Genomic DNA, 24,476 nt, shown 5'->3' on the forward strand with positions numbered 1-24,476 from the left:
GTGTTGTGAGAGAATTTATCCAATAAGAGGATTATGTAATAAGAGATGAAATGATACAGTTAGTGTCACATTCTTTAGGCAGCAAAGCAACAGCATAATAGAGCCTGAACACTTAGGCTAATCAAATAGAAATCTGCCAACAGGCAAGCTAAGTAGAATTTGGAAGACCAAATTGGTGGTAATAAAGTAACAAAATAAAAACCCTTTCAGTTAAGGAGGAAGAAGCTGGCCAGAGCTGTTAGATGACAAACATGTAAAAGGGAGTGCTCAAAACAGAAAGATTGGAATAGCAGCCCCTGGTTTTTAGCTTCAGCTAGGGAACTGGGTCTGTATACAGTATTTGTATCTTATCCTTTTTCTGCTGACCCCTCTCCTTGTTCAAAGACAAGGGTGTAACTTGCTGGATTTTGAAACAGGACATTGTAATATGACTGTATGCTCTTTAAGGACAGCTGCGGAAAGAGCACAGAGAGTTCTTCAAATAACTAACCAAAAGAAGAAAATCAAAACCAAGGGAATCACTAAACAGGAGGGTGTTGGTTTTGAGGGCCAAGACAAAAACCCTAAATGAGGCGCTTCTGAACCGGAGGCCTTGAGCTTCTCAAGCAGCCTTGCAATTTGCCATGGGAGAATGTGTGAGTGAAAATGGTAGCAGCCTCCATACCAGAACGCTTTGTGTTTAGGACAGAGCCTGGTCTTGGAGATTCTGTATGTTTGGCTTTCTCATCTGTTCCCTAGTATATTTTTTTTAAAAAGTCAGCACATCTTTAACACTGCAGGCAATGGAACAGCTACGCACACATTCAGATCCTGTGCCTCAGTTGTGAGTTAAATGCAAGGTTCAACAATGTCTGTTAAAACATAAATGGAGGTAGCTTTGTTTCATGTCAAAGTGCCAGGTGTTATTCAATGACAGAAGGATCTGGGTGAGTCCAGTTGTGAAGTTCTGAGGCTGGGCTTCTACTCCCAGTCCTTTTTTAAGAGAAGCAAATGTAAATAAAAAATAAACTTAACCTAGGATGTGGATACAGAGAAGTACTTAAAACGACTACTGTCTCAGATAGTGTCTGGCCACATTGGTAAATGTGCAATGGATATGTGTCCCAGGGAAAAGCCTTTTGCCTCTGCTCCCCCATTACAAAATTATGCATTTTTGCATGCTTGAAAAATCCTATCACTGGAACAGAAGTGCTAACTAGACTAAGGGTGTTTGAATTTCATGCAACAAGTAGCTAACATTTATTAAGATTGATTGCATATTTTATCATCTAGACAGGAGAATGCTGAGTGATTCCAGCAGAACTTCAATAGCTTTCACTTTATCATCAACCTGAGCCTTGATCAGTCCATGCAAAAGGTTGACTTTTTGGACACTGCGGTGTAATTTCCTAGTGGACATATAAGCACCACCTTATATTGATCACGATACATACCTACATGCTTTCAGCTTTCACCCAGAGCAAAATCCACTATATACAGTCAAGGCCTATGATACAATTGTATCTGTTCAGATGCACAAGATTCTATTTTTTAAATCAGATGTCCCTCTAACTATGATCCCCACCCAATGAAGAGGTAAATCAGAACAACAAGGGCAGACATAGGAATAACTTAATATAAAACGCAGAAGAGAAAATGCCAGGACACCAGTTCTTATCTCTGACAGTTCTTAGCTGAAACCACTCAAATGTATAATTGATGATCGGCAGCCCATTCTAGAAAATGACACTCTCCTCTCAGAGGCCTGAGGTGGGAAGCCTGTACTTGCTTATATGCAGTGTTAGAAACTAAGATATGAAAGCTAGGAGCTAAATGGCACCTTAAACCTAGGTTATGGGTGCAACAACAGGATGTCTAGACGCACTTTTTAAAATAACAATAATACAAAGCTGAAAATGAATGAACTGTTGCTAAAATATGATGTTCATTTTTCACATGGTCTAGTCCTTCCCCTGCCTACCCCCTAGTAGTCTTAAGAAGGTCTCATCCATTCTTAAGAGAGTACTGGAAGTGAGGATGTAGGAAAGGGTCCTATTTCCTTCCATTCTGCAGTTTTAATCTGAAATCTTAGGCTCAGTACTGTGCCCAGAGCTCAGAAACTGCTCGTGCTAATGAAATTCCCTGTCACAAAATGCACCGAGAACAATGGGAATTTCGAACACTGTTTATATACAGTCCCCTGCAGAGGAGCCAAGTCCTAGGGGCTGTGGGGGCTTCAGCCCCCACAATAAAATATTTGAGGGGACCAGGCCCCCACAAAGTTGATGGACATTTACATTCAAATGGTGTGTGCGCACTGCATGATGTGATTGATTATGCAGGGCGGGGCTTACCTGAGCCTCCACAATATTTTATTCAAGTTGGCACCCCGGTCCCCTGATTTAAAAGAGCTACTTGCCAGCAACAACAGGCCATGTGACATATGAACACAGGGACCAACTCTTGTAGCAGACCCAGTTGCTAATTCTGTCCCCATGTGTTTACTCTGGCAACACCATTAGAGCAGATAATAATGTAATCGGGGGTTTATTTACCTGTTCCTGTTCTTATGTTACAATTGCCATTGCCAGCAATGTTCTTCTGCATTCTACAGAGGGCAAGCACGTCTGTCTCTGTGCAAAAGAACAGATGGGAAGAAATCTAACATCACAAATGTCAACATTTTAAAAATAAATAAATGGTGGACCAACATTTCAGCATTCCAGGACACTCTCTGTACGTGACTCTTAGAATGGTCATCCTGGAGCAAAGAAACTTCAAAAGGAGAATGAAACTTGAAGCTGCTGAAACGCAATACAGCAAGTTGTTCAGTGCTATCACTTGTGGACTGAACCGAGACAAAGGATTCTTAAGACAATTTTTGTGCTAATTGGCTTACCAATGCGACAATGCACGTGTTATCAACAACACAATTGTGACCAGAAAGTAAATAAGAAGAAAAAGGAAATAGGTTATGTAGAAAGGGGAGCTGCTGAAAAGGAATGTACCAACCACTGACAACACAGCGCTGCACTGCGCCTGCCACCTTGGTTTGGACAATTTTGAAGTTGATAGTACAGTAGATTTAATTTTTTATTTATTTATTTATTTTTGCATTTTCTGGTTGGTGAAAGAACTTTACTTAACCAAGCAAGCAGAATGCCACTTGGACGAGGAAGATGTCATATAAAGGTAAAGGTACCCCTGACCATTAGGTTCAGTCACGGACAACTCTGGGGTTGCGGCGCTCATCTTGCTCTATAGGCCGAGGGAGCTGGTGTTTGTCCACAGACAGTTTTTCCAGGTCATGTGGCCAGCATGGCAAACCAGAGCAGCGCACAGAAATGCCGTTTACCTTCCCGCCAGAGCAGTACCTATTTAACTACTTGCACTTGATGTGCTTTTGAACTGCTAGGTTGGCAGGAGCAGGGACCGAGCAACGGGAGCTCACCCCGTTGTGAGGATTCGAACCGCTGACCTTCCAATCGGCAAGCCACCCGTGTCCCACTTAGATGTCATGTAGATGTCATATAGATGACACTAAATCAGCTGACGTACACATAGATTCAAAGCTACATTAAAGGCTTTCATTTAAAGCCAGGGGTGGGCAAGCCTGTATTCTTACCTCATGTGCTGCAGCAGTGTCGAGCGTCCTTTTACAGTAAATGGCACATAGTATTTAAGGCCAGCCAAGTTATTTTACCTGAGGAGGGAAATCCAACAAGCGCCTCTCTCTCCTCCCTGGCACTAGAGGTGCAGCAACAATAAATTTAATAACCCATAATTTGCTGCCCTTCCTTCCATGACACCCCAAATCAGCTTGCGTGAGGGACTGCCGCCTCTCTATGCCCAAGGGCAGGGCCAGCCTTGTTACTGAGGTAATGTGTGTGAAAAGTGTGGAGCACTTATACCGCGCTACGTTAAGTATTTATTACTAAAAAACAACACCCCAGGTCACGCGAGTCTAGGTTCGTGTTCCCTCCAAGTCAGGGGTGTGTGTGTGTGTCTGCCTGCCTGTCTCTTTCTCTGTCTCTGTCTGCCAGTTCTGCATGCGCGCGCACAAGCAGCAGCCTACCCGCCGCTCCCGGAGCCTGGCTCTGCAAGCGGCAGCGGCCTCTCCTTTCCTCTAGGGGGCGGGCTAGACGGGGCGGAGCGGCGGCGGCGGCGGCGGCGGAGCTGCTGGGCCGCTGGCTGGCGGGCGGCATGGGGCTGTGAGCCGGCCGGGCAGCGCCCAGGCCCCGCGCCCGCCATGCCAGGCAAAGCCCAGCACTTCCAAGGTCCCCAGGTCAGCTGCTGCACCAAGTACCTGCTCTTCGCCTCCAATGTGCTCTTCTGGGTGGGTGAGCGAGCGGGCGCGCGCGGGGGACGCGGCCCGCCTCGAGGCGTCGGGGGCGCGGTGGGGCGCGCAGTGGGGAGGGGGCTTGCGCCGCCCGCTTCCCGCGGGGGTGCCGAACTAGGAGTGGGACGTGGGGTGGGGGGAGAGACGGACGGGTCTCCCCTTATTTTCGGCTGCAAGGTCCGGGCCTGGCTCGGGGGTCGCTGGCCTGCTGGGAAGCAGAGGGGCCTCTCCCTCTCCCCTCACCCTCCTTGCGGCGGAAATAATGGAGAGCCGTCTCTCATTTTAAGGGTGCTCCGGTGGAGAATCTGCAGGAAACTGAGCTTGGTACGGGGGTGGTGGTGGGGTGGGAAAGGTTCCTTCTTAGGAGCGCCCTTTCCCTGGGACGAAGACGCTTCCAGCTAGGGATGGTCATTATACCTGGTTTGGTACATGAATGTGCGAAGCTAGACTGTGATCCCTGTAATCCTCTGTCTCTGTATTGTCTGACCGGCAGCATTATACACTTCGGGCAGAGCAGCGGTTTCCCCCACCGCTTACTACCTGAGCTTTTTGTATGCAGAGTATGTGCTCTTCCCAGATTCTTCCTCCTGGTAATGCTCAGCTGTATTTATTGCCAATAGAGTGTCATTCCCTTGCCCCCCACGCAAAAAAAGTTACTCTCTGGCTCAGAAGGTTAGAAGAAATTCTGTGCATGTGTGAACAGTGTGCAGCAAACCAGGTGCCCAAAGTCAGTTGCTTTGAAGGCACGTGCGCCAATGTTCTTTAACTACTTACTGTTGGTGAAACTCCTGCTGAGGGCTTCTTGCATTGGTTGGTTGCCCCTCATCCAACTTAACCCCCCCTTCTTGTTCTCAGGTGTGTTTGTTGGGAAGGGTAGTTGCCTTTGCAAGCTGCCATCCAACAAAACTACATTTCCCAGGGAGCAACAGGATGATCTGAGTGCACCCAGTGCCATCAGGTCACACGTGCCGCCATTGTGAGCTTGACTAGGAAAGAACTTGCATGTAATGCCTTGGTTCTTTTCCATGAGCGGAAAAGCATCTTCCAGTCAAAGAAGAGCTCTTTATGTCACGATGGCCAACATGGATGGCTTTAAAACAGAAGCAGACAAGTTCAAAGAGAATAAGAACTGTCGATAGTAACTACTCGGAAACGCAGTTTGGGAAGAGTTTTGTTGTGCTCAGATGGGCTTCCCACAAGGATTTGCACTGCCACTGTAAGAACAGAATGCTGGACTTGATAGGCCATTGGTCTGGTCCAGCAGAGCTCCAAATCTGATGAGCTTTTCCTAAGCGTTCTCTGAGAAATCTTGTAAATACCATGGTCGTTTGAGACAAGGGGAACTTAGCCACCCCTGCTTTCAGCCTCCACTGTTCTTGCTTGCTTGCTTCACCACCCTCGGCAAAGGAAGTTGTGCTATGGGAAGGTGCATCCATCTGCCTGTTTGGTTGTATCATATGCTTGTGGTTTACCAGTCGCAGCACTGAGACTCCCTGCATCTGTTTGTTTGTGGCTTTTGCCATTGACTGACATAACCCCCAGAAGGCATTGTGGTAAAGATGGGAGTGGCCTGCGATGCTAGACACCAGACTTGCCCTCTGACTCATTTACCACAATATTGTGCTAACAAGTGCATTTTCTATATAAGCCGATGTTGTGGGTTTAGTTATGGTAGTGTGTGTCTGATTATGACAATACCTATGTATGCTTGTTTTAAAATTGTTCTTAACAGGGGGAATAGGCCCAGAGGGGAAGCCATTTTGCAGCAGGACTGTTGTTTTTACAGGGAAGTTATCCCAAATACATATCATGGTGGTGCAAGCAAGTTACTCCTTTGGAAATGCAAAAGAACTTTGCTTCCAGCTATAATCTATAATGAGACTTGGGTATGCTTCAGAAGTGACAAAACTCTTACACAGAAAATGCTTCCATACAGGAGACATTGTGAAACTATCCCCAGAATGCGTACACTGCATATACATCATACTGAAGAGCTGCATATGTGCACATTCACATGTGATGGTCTACCCCATGGGTAGGCAAACTAAGGCCCGGAGGCTAGATCTGGCCCAATCACCTTCTCAATCTGGCCCACGGACGGTCCAGGAATCAGCGTGTTTTTACATTAGTAGAATGTGTGCTTTTATTTAAAATGCATCTCTGGGTTATTTGTGGGGCACAGGAATTCGTTCATCACCCCCCCCAAAAAAAAATATAGTCTGGCCCCCCACAAGGTCTGAGAGACAGTGGACTAGTCCCCTACTGAAAATGTTTGCTGACCCCTGGTCTACCCATAGATTGCATTGCCTTCTGTTTTGCCCACAAGACAGCTTTCCATGTTGTCACATTTGAAGCTGGCTTGTTTTGACCTGCTGTGATTGTTCCAACCTCTACCAGTCACGTTTGGGAGTGAAAATAAACACAGTGTTATTAGGTATGCCTACAGTTTCCAGGGAAGCTGGGATTAGCTAGAGTTGCTTCCCTTATCATATTGCCTGCCCTGATGGGCATTGGACTCCTGCACTTCCTGTACAGTGAATGTTGCTGTTTGTGAAATATTTATTTATTTTAAAAATGTCTCTGGAATAGTACTCTCTGGACAAGGCCACACGATGCAATTAAAGATGAAAACCTGCATAAATAATAAAATCACAAAAGCAACTATTAAGTCAAGATAGGGTGGAGGAAGAAGTGAACCCAAGATTTCTCCAAATTAAAAATTCCTTCAAGCTTATCTGAAGGGAAAATAGTATTGTCTTGACACATTTTCTGAAAACCAGTAAGAAGAATGACAGATAAACCTCTTGGGGCAGGGAGTTCTACACTTGGGTACCACCAGAGAAGATCTAGATCAGGGGTGGGGATCCTTTCGGCCTCCAGGTGTTGCTGAACTACAGTTCTCAGCAGCCCCAGCAAGCACAGCCAATGGTCAGGGATGATGGAAGTTGTGGTCCAGTAACATTTGGATGGCCACAGATTCCGCATTACTGACCTAGATCTTGCAGGTGGCTAGATCTACCTCAGGTGGCTGGGGGCATTCACAACTGATTCTCCTTGGATGATCTATATGTGCAAGGTAGTAGGAAGCATTCCTTCAGATAAGAACATCTGGTTCATGCAACAGCCGGGACTTGTTTCAACCTGTTGAAGGATGAGGGTGAGTCATCTCTGATATTTTGATAAGGCAGACAACCTGACAGAGTGATCCAGAAATGGGCTGTGCAAAGGTACAGATGCTGTTGTTTAGAAATAAGTTTCCTTGGGTTTTGTGAGTGCTTTGCTTATCCAGAGTTTACTTAAATCTTGGTGTGTTTACAAACCTGTAAGTTTGCCAGATACTGAGTTGGGCTGCTGTTCTATCTAGCCCAGTACAGTACTATCTACTGTGACTGGCAATGGCTCTCCAAGGGTGAAATATTTCCCAGCCTTGGTACCTGAGATCCTTTCACCTGGAGAAGCCACGGATTGACTTACTGTTTACAAAGCATGCACTCAGCCACTGAGTTATGCTTTCTTTCCAGGTGTCCTCCAGATGACTTGTTTATTGAGCATTCATCCTGATTTGCTTGCACAAAGCTTATGCGGAGGTTAGATCAGACCTTGTTTTTACGGGGCGGTTATACAACAAGGAACGTTCATCTTGATTTGCTTGTTGGTTGTTTACATGTCTTCCTGTGCTTCATTCATCCCCTACGTTTCGGTGCATTTTCCTGCCAACCAACCACAAAGTCCATTTTTTAAATTTCCAAAGTGGATTTGCTCTGCAAGGGACAGCAGCCTTTTAATCCACTTTAATGGCACAAACCCAAAGTTCCGGTATGCACCTGAATCCCTTTCACAGAATAGTAACCATTTGGAAGCCACGTCAGTTAATTCAATTTCTTTTAGTTAATTGACTTTTCTGCTCTTGGCCCCTTCCATTTTGCACTGTGGGTTTTACAGGTCATTGTGTACCATGGCCAATTCCAGCTCTCTCACGCCATTTCCATGTTTCTGGAATATGACTGCCTGTATGCAACAAGGTTAGCCAACAGAGTGCTTTTAAATGTTTTGGACTGCAACTTCCATCAGCTCCAGCCAGCATGACCAATGGCCAGGAGTAATGATAGTTGTAATTTAAAAGCATCTGGATGGCATCATGTTGGCTAGCCCTGTTGTATACAAACAGTTCTGTTCCAGAGACAGTGTGGTAGCTTGTATTGTCCATGACCTCCAAAACTCACAGAGACTAGCTGAAAAGGGGAAAATGCAGTAGAGGACACTCTCAACTTACTTCCAGAAATAGTGTGTAAAGCCAAAACTGAGTTCAATGTCAGGTGGGATTGCTAAAGTACTTTTTCCTGGATGCCCGCTCCCTTTCTATTTTTTATTTTTGCCAAGCACGTAAAGCTGAATGGACACATGCTAAAGGCACATAAGCTGCGAGTTACCAGTACTTTTACGTTACCTTCTGTGTGTACACAACCCTAATCAGGGTCCCCTCTAGGTAGGCTGATGTCTTAACTATCTCCATTATACACTGATAGAATTTTGGTGCTGGCTGCTGCATTTTGGGGGCACACAACGAAATGCCTGGCAAAGTTCCAAATGCAATAGCCCCTGGTCCTGAAAACTTTTCTTGGCTTTTCATGAAGTCAAATCAAGGGGTACTCATGCTGGGTCGAAACAGAGAGACTGAAATACTTCAGTGGGATTTTTCTTTGAGTTCCCAGTTGAAGTGCTTATTTTGCATTAGGATATTGTGGGGTGTGCGTAAGCAGCGGGTGTGTGGGTTGGGACTGAGAGCTTTTATTGGCATGACAGGACCTCCCAGCTGTGTATTATGCAAGTTTGATTTGTGTTGCTTCCAGAACCTTGATCTTTTTCTCTAGGAAGGGTTTACTTGTCTATCACAATACCTTGTTTGATCTGTCTCCCACCCCTTTTCCTTCTTCTCTCCAGAAGAAAAAGCATAAAAAAACCAGAAAGGGAGGAGAAATCACCATAAATGAGACACAAAGAGGATCACCTGGGTATGAGTATTGCATCAGCAAAAATGGTTCAATAGAGAAGGTTGGCATGGGAGAATCAGATTCACTCCATAAATCAGTTAATGCAGGATTTGGGGAAATTGTATTTCCTCAAACCGTTTTGTCTGCATTAGCTTGCCTGATGGAAATTGAGAGATAAAGATAACTAAAGATGAATGCTTATCCTTTCAGAGTCCTAGTGTATTTGAAACATTTTTGCTCCCCTCTTTAGCCAAAGAGGCTCCCCAAGTGGCTTACCAAAAACTGTGGTAAGACATTTGCTTGCCTCAGACTTTAAATCTAAAAGGCAAAACACACAAAGAAAAAGGGATGGGGAGGGAGGAGGCCTTGGACACCAGTTCTTAAAGTTATTGTTCTTATAACACAGTTACTTAGTTCTATTTGTGTAGATTTTAGCTGTGTAAGAGAGCAACTGCTCTCTGGAAAAAACTCTTTTCCTTCCCCACCACTCATCAAATCTGGCAGCTAAGCAGGTAACACGCAGTTCACCCAGGTTTAGCTGTCGGTGGCAGCTGAAATCTGCATTGAGGGCAGGACTTGATGGAGTTGCCCTCCCTTGCTCATGTAATGGTGATGAAAGAAGCCATACTTCATTGTATTATTACCTAGTCCTAGTGGGTGGCAAATTGATCTTCTGAACAGGATTTGTTGCGGGCATCAATCTTTGCTTTGGAGATCTTTAAGCTATAGCATCCATCATCTTAGGCCAGAAGGTGGTAGAAATAGCAAGATTGAAGTGTCCAGGTTGACATTGAGGGATAAGGTTGTCCAGGATTGTAGGGTGAACCATAAGCAGCACCCTGGAAGGCCTTGTGGCTACAGGCCAGGATGCTATTTTTTAACAAGCTAAAGTCATCATTACAGTCGTACCTTGGGTTGTCCAACAGAATCCATTCCAGAAGTCCATTCGACTTCTAAAATGTTCGCAAACCAAAGCACGGCTTCCGATTGGCTGATTGGCCCCAGAAACAATGGCAACAGCCAAAACAAACGTTTGGCTTCCAAAAAACATTCACAAACCGGAACACTTGCTTCTGGGTTTGCGGTGTTCGGGAGCCAAAATGTCCGTGTTCCAAGGCATTTGACAACCAAGGTACGACTGTATTGGCTTTTGTGTAGTCAGTAGTGTATTTGCATGAGTCCCAAAGTAGTGACAAATTAGCATTACCAAACCAGGGCAAAGTTTTTACAACAGTGACTTGATTTTCGAAAGTCACTTTGTAATGCTTTTACTGTGCCAAAAATGTGTCAGGAATTGGGCCTTAGCCGAGATGGATCTGAATAGCCCTAGCTTTGCCCAAACTCTGCTTGTCTTTGTCTGAGGCATGCAAAATCATTGAGAGACTTTGGCAGGCCAGATGTGAGGCTAGCTTTAGGCAGAGGGCTGGTTCGGATGTAATGATCACAGCTTAATAAACCATGATTTATTAAGCCAAGAATGAGTTCTCTGCTTCCTCCTCCTTTAGTTCACAGGCTACACTTATCCTGTCCTGATTTGTTAAACATTGAGCCACAGGATATGATCCTAGTTGTTGCGATTAAACCACAGTTTCCCTGTTCACATGCAACAGGAAACTGGAGTTTAAACAAACCATGATAAAAAGGTGAAGTCCTCATGCAGGGTTGGCGGGCTCAGGAATGATGCTTGTTCTTGGCTTAATACACCTTGTTTTATTAAGCCAGAATCTTTCCGTCTGAATGGGCACAAAGTTAAATAGTACTCTGTGTACTGATGTTGCTTCTTTTGCATATCATCAACTCCATGTTGGAGCATCCCCGGAGCTCCTGAGCCCCTTGTCTCCCATCACATAAATTTCCTTTGTGGCACCTACATGCAGCTCCCCACAGACAGTGGTGTAAGCATGCAGCAATTGCCCTAGGAAAGGGGCAGGGCCTTATTTGTGGGCAAGGGGAGAGCTCTGATCAATGCTGCTGCTGTTTCAGGAACGTTCCAACTCCTACCATGGGAACAGAGCAGCCATTGTCTGCACTGTGCCAGGCTTTGAATTGCTCCAGACGCTGTGTCTCCAGCCTTCTGTTTTCCAAGACTGGCAAGCCAGGACCCATATCGGGGGTGGGGGTGGGGGGTGGCCTGTTAGTGTCAGTGGGACTGGAAAAGTGTGGCAATTGAGTGCGTTCTATCCTGCAGTGGTGTAAAGTTGGCCTTGTAAGATCTCTCTCAGAAAGAGAAGTTGATCCCCTTTATTAAGAGTCTCAATTAGGTGTTGGCTCCAAGGGTGCAGGGCTGGGAGATATTCTAGATCAGGGGTGGGAAACCCTTCTCATCCTCTCATGCACAAAGCATCAGTGGGAGGTCCGAGAAGCAGAGCAACTCATCTACATTTTACCTTTATTTGGCTAGACTAGTTTCTACAGGCATTCTACATGCCCCATCTCTATCCTCCATCTGGACAAGCAAGAGGATTTATCAGAGTTCAGGGACACATTCCAGCCAGGCAAAAACCCTCAGGGTGTGAAGTAGGCCCATTGAGGGGTGTGGGCTGAGGGGAGGGAAAGCCAGATAGCGAGACCTAGAAGGCCACATTCAACCCTGAGCCCTGAGGTTCCCCATCCCTGGCCTAGATGTCTCATTCAGAATGGGCCTCCTCTTAGCTGGGGAGATGGCAGTCTTGGGATTGAGGCACACAGGAAGTAGCTACTGCTCCATAACAAATTCATGGAGGAGAAGGCTATCAATGGCTACTAGCCACAAGGGCTATATTCTGCCCCCTCTGTCAGAGGTAGGAGGCTTCTAAACACCATTTGCTGGACCACAGTAGTGGGAAGAGGGCTGTTGCCTTTATGTCCTGCTTATGAGATTCCTGAATTTGATTGGTGAATGTGAGGACAAAGATGATGGACAGATGGCCTTTCGTCTCATCCAGAAGGCCTGTTCTTAATTGTGAGAATTTTGTGCTCTCCAATTGCTCCTACTTAATAGGTACAGCAATTACTTTCTTGCTGCATGTTCTGAATGGGTACCTAATGCTGTAAATATATCCATCAGACATCCGGATCCAAGGATATAACAGTGGCCGCAGTTTAGATTTGTAAAACTGTACATCCTGGGCTCCATGTTTGGAAGTTGCATTTCAGAAATACTCAAGGAAGCATGTGGTGCCCCTGTCTTCCTCTGTTACATTCTGAAGTTTGGGAAATCAAAAAGTCATTTTGCAAAAAGGATCTTTAAAAAACAAAACAAAAGCAGAGCATGTTTTGAGTTGAGCTTCTTTCACTCAAAGTTCCAGTCTGCTAGTCATGACCTCCATACCTCTTCCCCTTTGTTCCTGATTCACCCTTCCCCTGTCTCAAGATGCGGCAGTGAGATGAAATGAAACCTAATTCCTTACCCAAAACCACAAATCAACTGCTGTCCTAAACACCCACAAGGGAGTAAATCCCTCTGGACAAAGTGAGGCCTACTTTAGAATAAAGATGCATAGGGTTGTGTTGTCAATTATGCAATGGAAATAAAAATGCTGAGTGTGTGTGAGAGGGAATATGAAATGTTTCCACTTTCAAAATTTAGGTTTTTAGAATTTTTTTCCAGGCAGGATATAGGCCTATCTGATTGCTAAGTTCTGGGACTCAAATCAGAAGAGGATACACACTGTTTTGGTCCTGCTGATCCTCTAACCAAAGTCCACTGAAAGGCACTATCACTCCTAGGGATGGATTCAGTTAAGTTCATGCACCCGTAGGAGCCAGCACAGCAGAGTCCTGCTAGTGCAACGGGACTTCCTCCTTGCACTTCCACCCCACCCGCCATTGGCTCTGGAGAACCACCAGAACAGCACAAAGCAGGAGGAGAGGGGGAATCGTTCTGTCAGGCAAGCTGAGATGCTTGTGCTGATGGAACAATTAGAAGAGCACAATGCTGAATTCTTCCCGCAGTCTCAATCATGCTGCCATGCCATGCATTGCTAATGAGTTGCAGGTGGCTGCAGTGGTTAGAAGTGGGCATGCATTGGGAAGTAGGTGCTGGAGACTGGAGGTCCCATTGGTGGGATGGAGTGCAGTTCCTTGGCAACATCTTCACCTAGCCTGGTCCTCACTGATCCCCTGCATCTAGGGGAACTTGAACATACCTTCTCAGCTCTTAACTGACTCTAAAAGCTTCAAGCCGTGTGGAAGATGATAGAAGATGAATACTTCTTTATGTTATTTCTCAGCAGTTTGTGCAGTACATGGGAGATTGCTGTGTGTTTTGTATGGGAGGCAAATGGTGAAGTGGATCCTGGTAGACTTATTACCCACTGCCTTGTGCGACATCTTTAGGAGAAGAAAAGGCTAAGGAGTAAACCTTACACAAATCCAGAATGGGGTCCCTAAAGTGATTGGATGGCTCCTTGTACACTTCTTTCCGGCAACTCCTGCAGCCAAGCTGGTACCACATGTATTGCTCTGCTTTTCTTTGGACCGCATCAGCAAGGCCAAGAGGCGGGTCTTGTCATCTGGGCAGTCCAGGACTTCCATACACACTGCCCAAGGGAGGCCACTTCAGTGCTGCTAATGCAGCAGGAAGCAGCCATTACGAGTTACTGGTCTCTGCAGCTGCAGCAGGCACTGTAATTCTCCAGTGGTTTATCTTCATCCCCAGACATTGTCTCTCAAGACAGATGGATGCCAACAATGCAACAGATTTGGTGCAAAGATTCCTGTAATGTGTGTAGGGTGTGCTCCTCCTCCTTGCTGTGTTCTCCATAACACTGTGCTCTTTCCTCTTTTTCAGTTGCTGGGGGCTGCCTTCCTGGCCATTGGTCTGTGGGCCTGGGCAGAAAAGGTAAGTGTGGCTGCTGCCTTGGACCATAGTAATGATGAATTTTCTGGCTGGTGCTTTTTAATGTTTTCACTGGCGTTCAGGATTATAGATGGCTCTAGTACTCTTAGCCGTGGCGTTAGGTTCCTGAAACGAACATGCCTGTAAACTAACCCAGGTTCTGCAAGTAAGTAGCTTATCCCCTCTGACTAGGTGAAAAGGACAAGTGATTGACAGGCCTCTGCCTCTGAGCGCTTTGTGGCACATAGCTGTGCTGCCAGCTCTTGACAAGTGAGCTGAGGTAACCAATCATTTTCTTCCAGCCAGCAAGGATACTCTAGTTCACCAGTGAGCGACGTTTGTTAGAAACACCAAGGAAGGGATTCAACATTGCAACTTCTCTGATGCTTCTGTCAGCACAAGCATTTCTGCTTGCTGGGTGAAATTATCTCCCCTCTCTTCCATGCAGTGTTCTGGGGACCCTGACCCCCCCCCGAGTGGATCTGGGGGAGGTGAAGGTGGCCGGGGGGGGGCAGAAACCCCATTGCACTCTTGTAACCCCTTGCTCTGACTTCTGCTAGCATGCTAGGCTAGTTGGATCCAGGCCCCAGATCCTCTATTTCAGGGTTGGACTGAAAATACAGACTTGTGCAGTGATCTTAAAACACACTTCGGGATGTAAGTTTCATAGGATCTTAGAACTGTAGAGTTGGAAGGTATTTCTAGGATCATCTAGTTCAACTCCCTACAATGCAGGAATCTTTCTCCTAACATGGGGCTTGAATCCTTTTGAAATAAGTGTTCCTGTTTTCCAGGTAAAGTGGGTGGTATTCAGCCACGTTTTACTAAAAGTAGGCCCATTGAAATTAATGAACATTACTAAGTTGCGCCTATAAATTTCAGGAGGTTGACGGAGTAAAACTTAGTTGAATACCATCCAGTGGGAGGAATTCACCATAGAGCTATGGCAGTCATTCTGCAGGGTCTCTCAACACCCCCTTGAGCCTTTTTTTTTGGGGGGGGGTAGTGTCAGGGAACTGCCATCGGAGCCAAGGGTGGTGGTAAGGCTCCCTAAGGACGCTGGAGAGGGAACCAGCAAGGAGAGAGGGGAAGCTTCCACTGGGGAAGGAAATAGGCGTGACGCCAGGGAGAAAGGGGAGTCTGAGGGAGCTTCGGAGGGAAGGCTCCAAGACTCTTCCAGTGAAGCCAGCGGGGAGAGCACGGGACCTCCTCTGAGGGCGCCCACTCTGCGCAGAAGGCTTCCGCGCAGAGAAGCTAGGCGGCGATTGGGTGTGAAAGAATTTCTATGTTGGAAGAAATTCAGGAAACGCCCACTGACGGATTCTGCCAGTGATTGAGACAGTCCCAGAGTACTGACTGTCCAGCCAGGGGAAAGTTTTAACCAAACTACTCAGCTTGGAGCAGTTTGCGCCTTACGCACAAGCAACCCCCAACCCCATTACAGGTAGGGTGGGGTAGGGGTAAAGCCCCAAAGCACTAGAAGGAGCGCTTGTGCTGGCTTCCACTAACGAGACTTGTTAATTGAATCCTGCCCAGTATCTTTGTGGTGCCAGCTTATACATCAAATTGAATTTCCAAGTTTCAAGTCCTTATCAGGTATACAGCAGGCCTATGTGCAAACTGAGGACTTCAATACCAGGTGACAGGTTGCATGTTTGAAATGAGCTGTCTGTCAGAGTTTATGACCACAGATGGGCCTTTCATATGACATGACATCGCCTCAAATACGGTGCTTTTCAGTTGAGTAGGCTCAGGCTGCCCACTGTTGAAAAATCAAGGGATGTGCCTGCATGTGTTTACTAGTCCTTTGTGAAGGTGATCGATTTAGGGTACACTGCAGTAATGCCTACTTCCATTCTTAACCCTTGTCCCTTGTGTTACAAGCTGTTTTACCCATGTACAGCAGAGCTCCCACTCCGAAACATCACTTTTATTGTACTTGGCCCTGCAGGATAACTCTCCTGGGATTTACAGCAAATCCCTTCCTCTCCCTAGAGTCACTGCACATTTATACTGAGAGCCTCGTTTTATTCCCACCTCCCCTTCTAACCCCAGTAAATCATCCTAAACAGAATGTGTGGAGTCCTATCAATAAAGAAGTAATATTGAGTCCTGTGACTTGTGAATTTCAGGTCCTAATGCTCAAAGAAGGATGCTGCTGTTCCTTGCAGTGCTGGGAAAGGGTTGTGGGTAGCGGATTCTGTATCCCAGTGGTGGCTGACCTTTTTTTCTTTTTGGTTCAATGGCCACATTTACCCTTGGCCAATCCAGTGGGGGAGGTGACCAGAACAGGGTTGGCCACTCCCTCTCTCACACACACTTTCACATGCACACTCACATGTGGGAGACCGAGAGGCACATAGTTTCCCTCCTTAGCTTATCCAGGCAGAGCAGCTGAAGAGGAGGGTTTACTGCCCTGTACTGTGTCCTCTTCAATCCCCGTTTTTTACTTCTGCCACCCAAATTGGCCACATCAGCCCCTTGAACTGGGGGTTAGCTGCTTCTCCTGTATCCCAAAGATGTAGGATGAGGTTAGAGCATAAGTATCAAGAGGTTGGAATCACCCAGCACCCTTTGAGCCTAGTTTAGACATAATTAGTAAACCATGGTTTGTTGTTACATCTAAGCAGGGACTCATGTCTCTTGTATCCAGTGGCTTTTGGGAAGCGCCAGCTCCTCTGAATCTAAATAATGGACCCGAGAATGTAAGAATTCTTTTGATGCATCAAACCAAGGGTCCATCTAGCCCAGTAGCATCCTATTTCCTTCCAGCAGTGGCCAGCCAGGTGCTTCTGGGAGCTCCCCAGCCTTCAGCTGTTGTCCTTAGCACCTGCTGTTCAGAGGTATGCTGCTGCTGTCCATGGAGGCTCCAATTGTCTATAAGAACCAATATCCAACACTACGCTTATCTCCCATGAATCTGTCTAATCGTTTTAATGCTGTCTCAGCGAGTCGTTGCCACACACCCTAACCCTGTTGCTGTCCCTGGCCTGCAAGGTAGCTTCCATATAAGCCACAGGAGTAGCGGTGTTGGTGCATTACCACTAATATTACTATAAATTGCAATAAAACTCCTATTCTGTGTGTGTCCATGGTGATGCGCTCCCTTGGAAACAGATTCCTGTCTTCCCCTGCTCTGCTCTTGGAACATGGCAAGACAAGAGATGGTCTCCTTTCTGCTACCTGCTCCTCCATCTTCTCAGAGAGTATTTAGCTCTTCAGAGCAGGTACCACACCTGCCTTTCTCGCTCTCTTTTTTTTAAAGATATTTATTAGAATTTCCAATTTAATACAAAACCAACAGAAAACAAAAAATGCACAAAAAATAACAAAAATACACAATTAAAAACAAAAATATAATTCCCATTACTTCTTTCCATTACCTTGTTTCCCGGACCTCCTCTCACCTCCCCCTTTTGTATTCCAGTTCAAATTCTTAACTCAGCAAATCCTTATTGTAACTTAATATAACTTATTTTAACTTATCGCTCTACCTTTACATTACAGCTGGTAACCATTTAATTTCTGTCCAACATCATTCTAACATTCATTAATTTTACAATATTTCTGCAAGTAGTCTTTAAATTTCCTCCAGTCCTCTTCCGCCGACTCTTTTCTCTGGTCTCGGATTCTGCCGCACACCTGCCTTTCTCAACCTGGTGCCCCCTGCAGCTGTGATGGCTGGGGGTGCTGGGAGCTGGAGTCTGAAAACATCCTGAGCTCACTGCATTGGGGAAGGCTGTGTTACATGATTCACAAAAGTGGGCTTAAATCAGCCACTTCCGCTTTGAAGAAAAAGCAGCCAGTTCCTTCCTGAGATTAGTCTCTCTCCCCACTCCTACTGTTTGACCCCAAAGGGGCAGTTTACAGCGCACAGCTCGTATTTTTTTTAAAGCCTCAATAACATAACAGGTAGTTTGACCTTCCCTCTGTTACGATTATTACTGCTTGTAGGTAACCAGTGAGTCATTTGCTGTAATAAATGTTGTGATTTACATGATCGTAGCATTAAGAGTGTTACACCATCAATGCTGTGAACTTGGGAGTCATCCATCCCTTCTCCCCCCAGGGCGTGCTTTCCAACCTGTCGTCCATCACAGATCTGGGTGGCTTTGACCCTGTCTGGCTCTTCCTTGTGGTCGGAGGGGTGATGTTCGTCCTGGGGTTTGCTGGCTGCATTGGAGCCTTGAGGGAAAACACTTTCCTGCTCAAATTTGTAAGTCTTTGGGTCTTCCTGCTTTCCCATTCTGGGTGGTGGGAGCTGAATAATGTGAGCTGGGCGCCTCTTGCTCAGATCTCAGCTTGGCAAAATGCAGCGCATCAATACCTAGGAGTGGGGTCCTTTCTGTCTCAGCCTCCTTGGGCCTTAGGAACTAACGCTGGAGCCTGGAGGGAGGCTGAGCGCAGGCATTGCTGCACAAGGAGGGCCAACTGCAATCAAGGGTTCCCCTAGATAGTACAAGGAAGATCCCAGGGCAAGCTGGGGAAGGAACACTGGATCTACTACTTGGAATGGAAGGACTGAACAGGGAGGCAACATTTTTTGGGTGGGCTGTGGAGGTTAGAATGAGAAGTATGGTTGGGAATGAAACTGGAGTACATGCATTCTGTTCCTAGTGCTGCTGCTGCATTTTAACCTCTGTTACCTTCCTTTGGGGGAAATATCGTAATAACACCTTGATTTCCTTCTACTTCAGAAGTTTCAGAGGAAGTGGGAAGCACTAGTATTGAGTATTAGCACAGCATTTTTAGGTTTTTGATATCTTAAAGGTCAAGGTCAAGGGACCCCTGACCATTAGGTCCAGTAGTGGCTGACTCTGGGGCTGCGGCGCTCTTTTCACTTTCTTGGCCGAGGGAGCCGGCGTACAGCTCCGAGTCATGTGGCCAGCATGACTAAGCCACTTCTGGCGAACCAGAGCAGCGCACGGAAACACCGTTTACCTTCCCGCTGGAGCGGTACCTATTTATCTACTTGCACTTTGACGTGCTTTTGAACTGCTAGGTGGGCAGGAGCAGAGACCGAGCAATGGGAGCTCACCCCGTTGCAGGGATTTAAACCGCCAACCTCCTGATCGGCAAGTCTTAGGCTCTGTGGTTTAACCCACAGTACCACCCGCGTCCCTTAGTGTGATTTAAGAGACACTTACTGTCTTTCTTACTCTTCTGTATTTATCATTTGCCTTAACAAACAAGTTCTCGGGGCAGCTGACTTCCCCTGTGAGATGTGACTATCTGATAAATGTGAGGGCGATCCTTATCCTGCAGCCATGGACATCCCCAGGATTCCCCTGCCTTACTCTCTGACCTGTCTCTACTTTGCCCTCAGTTCTCTGTGTTCCTGGGGCTCATTTTTTTCCTGGAGCTGACGGCTGGTGTCCTGGCCTTCATCTTCAAGGACTGGATCAAAGATCAGCTCAATTTCTTCATCAACAATAACGTCAAGGCCTACCGCGATGACATCGACCTGCAGAACCTCATAGACTTTGCTCAGGAATATGTGAGTCGTACGATTGCCCTGAGCAATCTGTTTGTTCTAGGGCTGGTGGAGTGTGAGGCGCCGTGGTATAGAAAGACCCTGCTTGTGCACATGATAGTTTGTGAAGCCATTCTGGCCACTTGTGAAGATTCCAGTGCTGCTGGTTGGCCTGTTCTTTCTCCCCAAAGTTGTATTTTCTGCAGTCAGAAAAGAGATGGAAGAAACATAGGGAAAATGAAGGAGAACTGTGATGTGATGACAGTGTTAACATAGATACCTATGACAAGCGAGTGAGCAATGCATGGTGTTTCCAGATTAATAGGTACCCAGTGTAAAAGCATCCTCTGCATCCCGTGGGATTAGAGTGGTAATGGTTACCAAGCACACACCCAAGCTGACTCTGCCATCTGGTGGCAGTTGATGAAGCTGCAGGGTTGCAGAAATGCTTCCTGCAGCCTGTATCTGAAAGTGACGGGACTCTGTGCTGTCTTCCGTGAAAGCAGTGGCGTAGCGTGGGTTGTCAGCACCCGGGGCAAGGCAAGTAATTTGCACCCCCTAACCCGTGGATTTGCGCCCCCTAACCCGTGGATTTGCGCCCCCTAACCCTAACCCCCAGATGTTGCGCCCGGTGCGGCCGGCCCCCCCTGCACCCCCTACGCTACGCCACTGCATGAAAGGCCTCATCCTATATAGCCAGGGTTGGAAACGTCCTGCCCGTGGGCCTAATGAGATCAGCTGGGTCTCCCAATTTGGCCTGCTACACCATTTTGCCCAAGCCAAGCCTAGGTTCCCTACACCTGACGTCGTGTACAGAGCATGTAAAGATGCAGCTGGGCCCAAGGAGGTTTGCAAGCGCTGCAAAGCCCTGTGCACAATGATACGTTTAGACTTATAAAGTGCAGTGCACAGACCTGTGCAAGCCCTGCCGATCAGCTGATCGTAAACATGGGCAAAAGCAGGTCACATGACACCATTGGGATATCAGGTGATTGGCAGGTGGACAGTCCTACCCACCTTTCAAATTTGGAGTGCTGGGATGCAGAAGATAAGGATTCAGCCCATGGGTCAGATCCATTTCCCCACTCCTGCTGTGTAATATTTTGCCCGCAACAGGTCCTTCCTTTTGACCATATCTGTCCCTTTTGTCCATTTTTGTTCCTTACCCATCTGATGCTCTCTAGATGTTGATGGACTCCAACTCCCATTGACCCCAGCCAGCATGGCCAAGTAGTCAAGAATGGCTGTAGCTGTAGTCCAAAACATATGGAGGGCACCCATTTGAGGAAGGCAGCATTGGTGTTTTTGTGGGTAATTGGTTGCTGGACACTTACGCTGGTTAAAACTGTCTCCCTGTACAGTGGTCTTGCTGTGGGGCTCATGGCCCTAATGACTGGAACCTCAACATTTATTTCAACTGCACTGACTCCAACCCCAGCAGGGAGCGCTGCGGGGTGCCCTTCTCCTGCTGTGTCAAGGACCCTGCGGTAAGGAGCTAAAAGGAGAGGGGTGGTGAATAGGCCTTAAACCTCAGGAACAAGGGGCTACAGGATAGGGTGAATTCTTTGCTGCTCATTCGCTCAAGACCTATGGAGAGCACGCTTAAGCTGAGACATTAATAGAGCAATTGCTCAAGTGTATGAATCATTGCCTAATGGCAGAGATGAGGAACCTGTGACCTTCGAGATGTTGTTGGACTCCCACCAGCCCCCACTTTTGGCCATTCTGGCTGGGGCTGATGGGAGCTGGAGTCCAAGAACATTTGCACCTAGTGTACATAGGAGGCCAGGTTAAAAATACAATGATCTGGACGGGCACAACTTTCTGTTTCATGAGCTATATTGGGTTGGGTTGGTGGGGGGTAGATGGTGGAACCAAGGGCTGCAGCTGAGGTATTTGGGAAGGTGTGTCATGCAAAGCCAAGTGTTGGAGAGATTTAGGGGGCAAAGTAGTGAGACCTTTCTCGGGGAAGTGGTTAGAGAGCTTCCCAGTATGGTTTGACTAGCTTTGGGTCTGTTGTTTCCGCAGGAGGATGTTCTCAACACGCAGTGTGGCTATGATGTCCGCCTTAAACTGGTGAGAGCTGGGTTGGTATGTCTGGGCCCTGGGTGGGAGGAGCCAGGCAGATGTGCTTCCTAGAAGGCACATCATGGGACCAGGCACAACTGGCAACGGAACAAGTTAGCATTCTGGGTTAAGGGCAGAAATAATAAAGCAAGGGGTGGGCCTGTGCATGTTCTAAATGGGGGATTGTAGAAGTGAGACCAAATGGCTACGTTGGGGTGGGCTGGGACTAGTGGCCACAGAGCAAATATTATTTTTGCCACTGGGCACAGAGGATTGTAGCATTTTGGCTGAAGTGGTTCCCTCGTCTCTGGGCAGAAGATGGTTCTATGCATCCCTCCTTCCAGAGCTGTTCACCTGCTTGCCTTTGCCTTCTCTGCAGGAGCTGGAGCAGCAGAGCTTCATCCATACCAAAGGATGTGCTGGCCAGTTTGAGAAATGGCTCCAGGACAATCTCATTGTGGTAGCCGGGACTTTTGTGGGTGTTGCGCTGCTCCAGGTATGTAAGCTGCTGCTGCTGCTGTGAAGCTGAGGTGGTGGTTGTTTTTGCAGGATAAAGTGCCTCTGAACTCCATATTGTAAACCAATAACCTGCAAAAAAGGTATCCCAAACCCAAGTCCATCCATACTTAAATTCACATGTTCTCTATTGTGCAAAGGGGCAGGGCAGGCAGGCATGCGCTTGTTAGCCTTGCCCCCTCTGTTGCATCCCCATTGCTAGCCCCTTCGTCTTCCACACATTGGAAGGCAGACATCTGCAGTGGGGATCCTGCACTCACTCCACCTCGAACTGCCTTTTCTCTCCTCTGTGCCTGCCTCTCATTCTATTTGCCATTGTACTTCAAAGGAAAAACTGCCCAAGACTTCCCCCTCGCCCCTGTGAGTGGCAGTAAGTTGAGAGCTGTGAAAAGATGGAATCAATATCCTTCCAGATGGTCCCAGCTTTGTATGGTGCTTGTGTGCATGTACATAAGTGCTTCTCATTATTTTTAACGTGCATCATCCTCAACCTTGTATTTCAGATCTTTGGTATCTGCCTGGCACAGAACCTCGTGAGTGACATCAATGCCGTGAAAGCCAACTGGTGACACCAGAGCAAGGCCTGTGCCGCCTTCCCCAGGCCCACAGCGCCCTCCGCAGGACTGAAGCCACAATCCTAGCCACAGGATGCCGCTGTGCCATTAACCAGCTGTTTTTGTGTGGGTAGCCAGCGCTACCAGTATTGATGGCTCCCCGGCGCCCTTCCATATCGTCCTCTTCCTGGTTGGGGTGCACATGGCGTATGAGCTGCGGGTGGCCAATGTAAATAGTATTTATTATAGGACATTCTGGACAGGACTCCTTCCACCGCTACCCTTACTGCAATATTTGTGGAGCCAGGCAGCCTGTTGCACCTGCAGGCCAGAGACTCTGGAGGCCAAATGACACAGGGAGCTCTGGGGCTGATTGGTGCCTCAGGAACCCCAGGCGGATAAGGCACAGCCCCTGCGGCTTCTCGTTGGGAAGCTGGTTGGAACCACCATCTTGTTTCTGCTGCCTGGTGCAGCCCTGACATTTGTACCCTCCCTTAAGCCTCTACTTCTGGGAGGGGAAGTCTGTGGCTCATCTGACATTGTTGGACTCCAGCTCCCATCGGCCCTAGGTGGTGGGCAAGGAATGATGGGAGTTGTAGTCCTGCAACAGCAGGAGTGCCATGGGATCCTCATCCCTGCTGTACTTGAATTTTCTGTGCTCCCCTCTCTCTCCATCTGCTCAGGTCTCCTCTCTGTCGGGGGATTGGATTAGGAGGACACGAGGTTATGTACCCTGCTCTCCCCCCCCCCAATTGCAAACCAATATGACTGTCGGCTTATGTGGGTCACACTGTTGGTCTCTGCCCCCCCCAATCTCTCTCTTAGGATCAGAATCCAGCCCAAAGTATTAAGCATAGGACAAGACCCGCTGCCACATCCCCTTTCCCATCACAACTCAGCCCTACCTGCTTTGTTTTCCAAAGGGTCTTCAGAGGCCCCGTTTCGACAGCTATGCACACACAGGCAAAGCTGGACATGGGTTCAGCTGCTTCCCCCAAGAGAGAGAGCCAATCTGTACAAAAGCTGTGTTGGGTTTAAAAGACTAGAACACGACTAACACCTGCTCTGGCACAAAGAGTAAGACTCCCTTGTGTATCAGAGAGAGAGAGAAACTACATGTTTCTTTATCTCCAGGCTTAGCTGGATTCACTTGTGTAAGAAATATGCAAACCTTCGTATGCAATTCCATCTCCTTTCACGTATTTGTCTGTGGGACCCACAGGGAGCACTCCTGGCTAAGCTGAACAAAGTTTTGGCCTTGCCTGCACCTCGTGCTCTATCCATCCCACAAGCCCTGCAGGACCCCCACCCACCCACCCCCAGTGCTTCTTTGGGGGCCGGCTGATGGCACTTCTGAGAGGGCACATGGCCGGGAAGTTGCATTTTGTTCTGCGCTTGGATTTACTGTCATTTTTTCGCTCTCTTTCGGTTGGCATTCTTCCCTAATCCCCCTGGACTCTGCTGCTAACAGGACTGATGCGACCGCCTGGGATTTTGCTGTACCCAATAATAAAGCAAACCCCAACCAAATGATTGTTACGCTCTTTTTATTCTAACCCCCACCCCCCCAAAACAGGATGGTCTTTGTGTTTAAGCAGTGATTTCTCTGCTGTTTTTAGGAGCATACAAAGCTGCCTTATACTGAACCAGAACTTTGGTCCATCCAGCTCAATATAGTCTTCATCAGTTTCCCAAACTTGGGTCTCTGGCTGTATTTGGACTACATTTCCCAACATAC

The 24,476-nt window shown here is 47.3% G+C and overlaps 2 protein-coding genes across 3 annotated transcripts in view; one reads left to right on the plus strand and one right to left on the minus strand.

The window, feature by feature from the left end:
* Positions 1-2,612, minus strand: part of SNCB (synuclein beta) — a 37,750-nt gene extending 35,138 nt beyond the window's left edge. The window contains exon 1 of the mRNA XM_081850270.1: positions 2,535-2,612. Within this exon, the coding sequence (XP_081706396.1) occupies positions 2,535-2,586 (52 nt within the window). The 5' untranslated portion in view covers positions 2,587-2,612. The remainder of the gene's footprint in view (positions 1-2,534) is intronic.
* Positions 2,613-4,145: 1,533 nt separating this feature from the next.
* On the plus strand, positions 4,146-24,268 carry TSPAN17 (tetraspanin 17). Of its 2 annotated transcripts, none has more exons than XM_081850258.1 (8): positions 4,146-4,264; positions 14,081-14,131; positions 18,198-18,344; positions 19,455-19,625; positions 20,963-21,088; positions 21,630-21,677; positions 22,048-22,164; positions 22,688-24,268. In XM_081850258.1, exons 1-8 carry the CDS (start codon positions 4,229-4,231, stop codon positions 22,751-22,753), a joined length of 762 nt encoding a protein of 253 aa, XP_081706384.1. In that variant the 5' UTR covers positions 4,146-4,228; the 3' UTR covers positions 22,754-24,268. The 2 variants fall into 2 exon arrangements, with proteins under 2 accessions (XP_081706384.1, XP_081706383.1); XM_081850257.1 differs by having other exon boundaries at positions 4,151-4,315.
* The last annotated feature ends 208 nt before the right edge of the window (positions 24,269-24,476 follow it).

The sequence above is a fragment of the Podarcis erhardii genome (assembly GCF_964252035.2).
Source record: "Podarcis erhardii genome assembly, chromosome: 2".
Classification (NCBI taxonomy): domain Eukaryota; kingdom Metazoa; phylum Chordata; class Lepidosauria; order Squamata; family Lacertidae; genus Podarcis; species Podarcis erhardii.

Excerpts from the sequence above, each read along its gene's own strand:
- TSPAN17 (XM_081850257.1), top strand. The coding sequence starts at position 4,229 with ATGCCAGGCAAAGCCCAGCACTTCCAAGGTCCCCAGGTCAGCTGCTGC. Across the intron at positions 18,345-19,454 it reads ACACTTTCCTGCTCAAATTT|TTCTCTGTGTTCCTGGGGCT; the intron begins GTAAGTCTTTGG and ends CTTTGCCCTCAG. Across the intron at positions 22,165-22,687 it reads TGGGTGTTGCGCTGCTCCAG|ATCTTTGGTATCTGCCTGGC; the intron begins GTATGTAAGCTG and ends CTTGTATTTCAG.